The 8422-nt window shown below is 47.3% G+C and overlaps 1 protein-coding gene across 3 annotated transcripts in view; it reads right to left on the minus strand.

Annotated features, from left to right (window-relative positions):
- The window catches only part of LOC133542305 (calpain-3-like), a 69022-nt gene that overhangs the window by 42094 nt on the left and 18506 nt on the right, over positions 1–8422 (minus strand). For all 3 annotated transcript variants that reach the window (XM_061886305.1, XM_061886304.1, XM_061886303.1), the window contains exon 2: positions 4650–4719. In XM_061886305.1, the coding sequence (XP_061742289.1) occupies positions 4650–4719 (70 nt within the window). The remainder of the gene's footprint in view (positions 1–4649; positions 4720–8422) is intronic.

An 8422-nucleotide genomic window follows, 5' to 3' on the forward strand; every position in this document is an offset into this window, starting at 1 on the left:
ATGTGGGCGTTATCATCATTACTGTCTGATTCCAATCAATGCAAGTCATCAGAATCAGGTAATACACCAACTTATATTCTTGTCTTCGTGAAAGAAAGACATCTATATGTTACACATGCTTGTATTATCATTAAACACATTTAACTTGTTTACAAAAATGTCTCTTTCATAAATAAATAAATATAAATGATATATATAAATGAGGTAGATCCCCTCGAGTTCGTCAATTGAAAAGTAGCTCGCCTGCAGAAAAAGTGTGGGCACCCCTGGATTAGGGGGTACTTGAATTAAAAAAATGTTTCACAGGGGGTACATCTCTGAAAAAAGGTGGAGAACCACTGCTCTAAAAGCCGTAGATGTTATCGTCACATATGCATGCACAGTAGAGGGCAGTATTGTCCTGTTTAAGAGTGTCACAACATTGCTGTTTACGGCAGACGAACTGCTTTACGGTAGACGAAAACGTGACTGCTGTTGTTGTGTGTTGTTGCCGTGCTGGGAGGACGTTAATGAGACTGCCTAACAATAATACCACAAAAGAAACCAATAACTCTCCCTCGATTAATCTACAGTTTTAACATCATTGGGCAGACACTCTGTTTATATTGTGGGAAAGCGGACGTGAAAACATGCTGTCGACACGTCACTCGGGTCCGCGTGGAACTGGAGGGGGCGTGGCCTCGGCCGAGGCGCTGAATTTCGGGAGTCTCCCGGAAAATAAGGGAGGGTTGGCAAGTATGGCGTAGACTGTCATACAAATCAGCATGAATGTGTATTATACGTCATAATGTGTCTGGTTCAAACACGGATGACATCTAATTAATCAGACAAGAAGCAAGGAATCATGCAGAGACAGAGTTCAATTTAGCTCATGAGGAGACACGTGTTTCGGGCTGTATTCTAGTTACAGATCCAAACTATATGTTCTGAGCTGCTACCTTACCGTGGTAGAGGAGTTTGCGTGTCCCAATGATCCTAGGAGCTATGTTGTCTGGGGGTTTTCATGCCCCCTGGTAGGGTCTCCCAAGACAAACAGGTCCTAGGTGAGTGATCAGACAAAGAGCAGCTCAAAGACTTCTATGGAATTACAACGAAATGAACCCAGATTTCCCTCGCCCGGACGTGGGTCACCGGGGCCCCGCTCTGGAGCCAGGCCCGGAGTTGGGGCACGATGGCGAGCGCCTGGTGGTCGGGCCTGTTCCCATGGGGCCCGGCCGGGCACAGCCCGAAGAGGCAACGTGGGTCATCCCTCCAATGGGCTCACCACTCATAGGAGGGGCCATAGAGGTCGGGTGCATTGTGAGCTGGGCGGCAGCCGAAGGCAGGGCACTTGGCGGTCCGATCCTCGGCTACAGAAGCTAGCTCTTGGGACGTGGAACGTCACCTCACTGGGAGGGAAGGAGCCTGAGCTAGTGCGCGAGGTAGAGAAGTTCCGGCTGGATATAGTCGGACTCACCTCGACGCACAGCAAGGGCTCTGGAACCAGTTCTCTCGAGAGGGACTGGACCCTCTTCCACTCTGGCGTTGCCGGCAGTGAGAGGCGACGGGCTGGGGTGGCAATTCTGGTTGCCCCCCGGCTCAAAGCCTGTACGTTTGAGTTCAACCCAGTGGACGAGAGGGTAGCTTCCCTTCGCCTTCGGGTGGGGGGACGGGTCCTGACTGTTGTTTGTGCTTACGCACCAAACAGCAGTTCAGAATACCCACCCTTTTTGGGTACACTCGAGGGAGTACTGGAAAGTGCTCCTCCGGGTGATTCCCTTGTCCTACTGGGAGACTTCAACGCTCATGTTGGCAACGACAGTGAAACCTGGAGAGGCGTGATTGGGAAGAATGGTCGCCCGGATCTAAACCCGAGTGGTGTTTTGTTATTGGACTTTTGTGCTCGTCACTGTTTGTCGATAACAAACACCATGTTCAAACATAAGGGTGTCCATATGTGCACTTGGCACCAGGACACCCTAGGCCGCAGTTCCATGATCGACTTTGTAGTTGTGTCATCGGATTTGCGGCCTTATGTTTTGGACACTCGGGTGAAGAGAGGGGCGGAGCTTTCTACCGATCACCACCTGGTGGTGAGTTGGCTGCGATGGTGGGGGAGGATGCCGGACAGACCTGGCAGGCCCAAACGCATTGTGAGGGTCTGCTGGGAACGTCTGACAGAGTCTCCTGTCAGAGAGAGTTTCAATTCACACCTCCGGGAGAACTTTGAACATGTCACGAGGGAGGTGCGGGACATTGAGTCCGAGTGGACCATGTTCCGAACCTCTATTGTCGAGGCGGCTGATTGGAGCTGTGGCCGCAAGGTTGTTGGTGCCTGTCGTGGCGGTAATCCCAGAACCCGTTGGTGGACACCAGCAGTGAGGGATGCCGTCAAGCTGAAGAAGGAGTCCTATCGGGTTCTTTTGGCTCATAGGACTCCGGAGGCAGTGGACGGCTACCGACGGGCCAAGCGGTGTGCAGCTTTAGCGGTCGCGGAGGCAAAAACTCGGACATGGGAAGAGTTCGGGGAAGCCATGGAAAACGACTTCCGGACGGCTTCGAAGCGATTCTGGACCACCATACGGCGCCTCAGGAAGGGGAAGCAGTGCACTATCAACACCGTGTATGGTGCGGATGGTGTTCTGCTGACTTCGACTGCGGATGTTGTGGATCGGTGGAGGGAATACTTCGAAGACCTCCTCAATCCCACCAACACGTCTTTCTTTGAGGAAGCGGTGCCTGGGGAATCTGTAGTGGACTCTCCTATTTCTGGGGCTGAGGTCGCTGAGGTAGTTAAAAAGCTCCTCGGCGGCAAGGCCCCGGGGGTGGATGAGATCCGCCCGGAGTTCCTTAAGGCTCTGGATGCTGTGGGGCTGTCTTGGTTGACAAGACTCTGCAGCATCGCGTGGACATCGGGGGCGGTACCTCTGGATTGGCAGACCGGGGTGGTGGTCCCTCTCTTTAAGAAGGGGGACCGGAGGGTGTGTTCCAACTATCGTGGGATCACACTCCTCAGCCTTCCCGGTAAGGTTTATTCAGGTGTACTGGAGAGGAGGCTTCGCCGGATAGTCGAACCTCGGATTCAGGAGGAACAGTGTGGTTTTCGTCCTGGTCGTGGAACTGTGGACCAGCTCTATACTCTCGGCAGGGTTCTTGAGGGTGCATGGGAGTTTGCCCAACCAGTCTACATGTGCTTTGTGGACTTGGAGAAGGCATTCGACCGTGTCCCTCGGGAAGTCCTGTGGGGAGTGCTCAGAGAGTATGGGGTATCGGAATGTCTTATTGTGGCAGTCCGCTCCCTGTATGATCAGTGTCAGAGCTTGGTCCGCATTGCTGGCAGTAAGTCGGACACGTTTCCAGTGAAGGTTGGACTCCGCCAAGGCTGTCCTTTGTCACCGATTCTGTTCATAACTTTTATGGACAGAATTTCTAGGCGCAGCCAAGGCGTTGAGGGGTTCCGGTTTGGTGGCCACGGGATTAGGTCTCTGCTTTTTGCAGATGATGTAGTCCTGATGGCTTCATCTGGCCGGGATCTTCAGCTCTCACTGGATCGGTTCGCAGCCGAGTGTGAAGCGACCGGAATGAGAATCAGCACCTCCAAGTCCGAGTCCATGGTTCTCGCCCGGAAAAGGGTGGAGTGCCATCTCCGGGTTGGGGAGGAGACCCTGCCCCAAGTGGAGGAGTTCAAGTACCTAGGAGTCTTGTTCACGAGTGGGGGAAGAGTGGATCGTGAGATCGACAGGCGGATCGGTGCGGCGTCTTCAGTAATGCGGACGTTGTATCGATCCGTTGTGGTGAAGAAGGAGCTGAGCCGGAAGGCAAAGCTCTCAATTTACCGGTCGATCTACGTTCCCATCCTCACCTATGGTCATGAGCTTTGGGTCATGACCGAAAGGATAAGATCACGGGTACAAGCGGCCGAAATGAGTTTCCTCCGCCGGGTGGCGGGGCTCTCCCTTAGAGATAGGGTGAGAAGCTCTGCCATCCGGGAGGAGCTCAACGTAAAGCCGCTGCTCCTCCACATCGAGAGGAGCCAGATGAGGTGGTTCGGGCATCTGGTCAGGATGCCACCCGAACGCCTCCCTAGGGATGTGTTTAGGGCACGTCCAGCTGGTAGGAGGCCACGGGGAAGACCCAGGACACGTTGGGAAGACTATGTCTCCCGGCTGGCCTGGGAACGCCTCGGGATCCCCCGGGAAGAGCTAGACGAAGTGGCTGGAGATAGGGAAGTCTGGGCTTCCCTGCTTAGGCTGCTGCCCCCGCGACCCGACCTCGGATAAGCGGAAGATGATGGATGGATGGATGGATGTTCTAAAGGTGCATCCTCTATTTATTTGGAAAGCCCTGTTACATCACTGAAGCTCTCGCTGAGGGAAGGGGGTAATCTCCACAACTGCAGTTAGACACAATGTATGATTTTGAATAAATAAAAATGAGGTGACACAGGTCATATCGCTTTGTCTCTGCTCTGTCTGCGTCACGGCCGCCAGCAGGCCGAGTCTAGACACAACACTGATTAAAATAACTGGCAATCTTTTGGACTGCCAGCTTGCATAGATACACAAATACCGCTTCAGCACAACTTGACAATAATTTATATCAATGGCCGTTGTGATGATAATCTATATACATAATTAATCTGACATTATGAGAAAGATCTGAAACATCACCTAATTCCCCCTGACAGATGTCCGTCCTGGTGGCTGCATCCACGATGAAGTGAGGGTTTTCACATATTTCCTGTCATAGGAAAGAGGACAAAAGAAAATTTGAAATAATAACTTACGCTAATGGCTAATAATCAATAAGATGTGGGAATTTACACAAATGGACAGGAATACATTTGTTATAATCATGTTACGCACTTAACACATACACTTAATTTGTGTCCATAGCTGCGCTCAACTGTTGCACTTAATGGTGCACTTCTTTTTTGTTTCTGCACCTGTGGTTCCCACACAAGGTTGCAACGTTGTTTGTCAACACTGTCTGCTCTCATTTTCTCGCACATTTGACCCTCTGATGTTCTGTTTACCTACACTCTGTCCTCCTCCTGTCTCGGCCTTCTCTCTGTGTGTGTGTGTGTGTACTTAAGTACACTTAAAATGTTCACTTAATGTACTTATTTTACACACTTAACTTGTGCACTTATTATGTGCACTTTAACTTGTCCATTTAGTTAATGCACTTATGTTTCACACATGTTCACTCATGTTATGCACTTAACATGTGCACTTTAATAGTGTATTTATTTTACGCACTTAAATGTATGTAATATGTGCACTTAGGTGTACAAGTTAAGTCCACTTAGGAATACAACTTAAGTGCACCTAGCGCACTTATTGTACACACTTAACATATGCTCTTGATATGTGCACTTAACTTGTATACTTAAGTTCACTTCAACTGTGCACTTAGTGTACTAAATTTACACATGTGCACATATATATGTGCACTTGTGCATTTAGTTAATACACTTGTTTTTTTGTTAATACACTTATTCTGTGCACTTAGGCACTTGTGCATTCAATGCACGTAACATGTTCACTTATGTTACACACTTAACATATGCACCTTGATAGTGTACTTACTTTACGCACTTAATGTTGTACTTGATGTGCGCACTTAAGTTGTATAACTAAGTGCACTCACTATACACACTTAACAAATGCTCTTTATATGTGCATTTGTATACTTTAGTGCACTTATTTTACACACTTAACCTGTGCACTTAGGCACTTGTGCATTGAATGCACGTAACGTGTTCCCTTATTTTACACACTTAACATGTGCACCTTGATAGTGTACTTATTTTACGCACTTAACTTTTAAGTTGTACACCTAAGTGAACTTAGCTTGTACACCTATGTGCACTTAGCACACTTATTGTACACACTTAATATATGCTCTTGATATGTGTACTTAACTTGTATACTTAAGTTCACTTAAACTGTGCACTTAGTGTACTAATTTTACACACTTGTGCACTTATTTGCACTTTAACTTGTGCATTTAGTTAATACACTTATTTTTTCACACATAACATGTTCACTTATGTTATGCACTTAACATGTGCACCTTGATAGTGTGCTTTGATACTTTTTTTTAATTAGTAGATTGCACAGTACAGTACATATTCCGTACAATTGACCACTAAATGGTAACACCCCAATAAGTTTTTCAACTTGTTTAAGTCGGGCTCCACGTTAATCAATTCATGGTAGTACTAATTTTACGCACTTAATTTTTGTACTTGATATGTGCACTTAAGTTGTATACTTACCTGAACTCAACTTGGACACCTAAGTACAATTAACTTGTGCAGTTATTTTACACACTTAACATATGCTCTTGATGTGTGGACTTAACTTGTAGTCGTCGGTGCTCTTAAACTGTGCACTTAGTGTACTTACTTTAACACACTTGTGCACTTAATATGTGCACTTAACGTGTGCGTTAATTGGTGCACTTATTGTGCCCTTAACGTGTGCACTTCATAATGGTTGTCAATGATTGTGTGCAGTATATTATACAGTTGTTATAATGTCCAGTCCCATAATGGAACATTGTTATATTATATTTCCAATGATGATCAATTCCTTAGTTGAACTTCCCCTAGAAAGTCTTCCAGAAAACGTACCGGAATTGTACCATAAAATGTTTAATGTGTTTCTTTTTGGATTTTAGAACAAAACTATAAGCGTTAAAGATTTCAGGATGAACACATTAGCGTGACGTGCGCAGTCAGGAGTGAAAGTATCAGTTCCAGAGAAAGTGTGTTTACAAATCTAAATATGACATCTGCCATGACTGACAAGACGAGGACATAACTCTTGCAACTCAAACCCTGTCGGTCCGTCCAGCTGGGAAGCTTTAAAAGCCTCGCTTGCATTTGTCACATATTGATGGGGAAGCAGCTGCTCCAGTTCTGCAGCTTGCGAACTCTCTGGGTCTCCTCAATGTTGTGCTTAATCCAGATTGGCTATCACCTCATAACTTTATGTCTCTGTCACTGTAGCCTTATACCACTGCAAATTACAACTCATTGACTTAAGACTAACCGTAACACACAACCACATATACACATATACTGCATATTGTTGCGATCTGTGACTCAGATCTTCACATGTTTATTTTTCCATCTTTGTTTCATTCTCTTCTGACCCACTTACTTCCTGTTTAGTCCGTTACCATGGTTACACATTGATTTCACCTGCTCCTCGTTTTCTACACACCTGGTTCTCCTTGATTTCTCCCTATATAAGCTTTCCTCTTTTCTTTGTTCAGTCTCGGATCCTAATTTGCCCACGCGCAACAGTGACGACTCTCGACCTGCATCTTTGTATGTATATTCTCGCTAGCTTTTACGCTAAGCCATTAGTTTATTCCAGCTCACATGCTGAGGAACTGTTTTTCTGTTTTTGGTTTGCTTTCTCTTTACAGCAGTGTTTTTGTTCCTAGCCTTTTATTATTTAATAAATCCATTTATAACTTACCTTGTTGTGTTCATCGCTTCGACGCATCCCCGGAAGAACCAATCCGGCATTACAATGCCACACAAGCGTCACAGTAGGATCCGAGCATCAAAATGTTTTTCCGCGTCGAAACCACGGGAGGAACCCTTCGACTTGGGTTTGTGGTTGGAGCTCGTGGCTTGGGAGCAGGAAAGACTTGACTGTGGGCCTGAAGTCCCCTCCGAAGCCGTTCGCGCTGCCCCGAAGAGGCGGGGGGTCCAGTGGAGAGGCCCCCCGCACGGCAGTAATGTTCCAGCACCACTTATTCCTCCCCATGGACACAGCAAGATTCACCCCGACCAGGATTCACCTTCCACTACCGGTAATCCAGCTTGTTTTTTTTCCCCTGACTCTAGCAGTCACGACATTTGGGGTACGCCCACCGGTGACGCAACACCGCCCCCTGTTGTTGACATTTTTTCAGAAGATTTTTATATTGTGGACAGTACTTTTCATTCCCAACCTTTTTCGAATACCAATAACATTTATGATAAAATACGTAATTATCAGGATATTTTTTCTTATTATTCTAGTCAACCTCAGTCACCTAGTTTTTCTCCTACACCTCCTTTAAAACCTCATTCTCCGGCCAAGTCCAAGGTGTTTCCTCCCTTTTCTAAAGGAAATTCTGGACAAATTAAAGGGGAGGAGTCGGCCCGCCTCCAAGCCTCCCACCACCCTCCCTTAAGGTCAGTCCCTGACCATAGGGAACGGGTCTGGGATCCCCGTCTGGAGGAAGGGGCTATGACCTATAGCTGTGCTACGGAGGTAGCACAGATACTACCCTCTAAACCACGGCCACCATGTAGACCTCCTCCACCTGTTTTTCCCCCGGCCAAATCTCAACGGCCTTGTAGACCTCCTCCACCTGTTTTTCCCCTGGCCAAGTCTCAACGGCCTTGTAGACCTCCTCCACCTGTTTTTCCCCC

Source organism: Nerophis ophidion, linkage group LG24 (assembly GCF_033978795.1).
Source record: "Nerophis ophidion isolate RoL-2023_Sa linkage group LG24, RoL_Noph_v1.0, whole genome shotgun sequence".
NCBI lineage: Eukaryota > Metazoa > Chordata > Actinopteri > Syngnathiformes > Syngnathidae > Nerophis > Nerophis ophidion.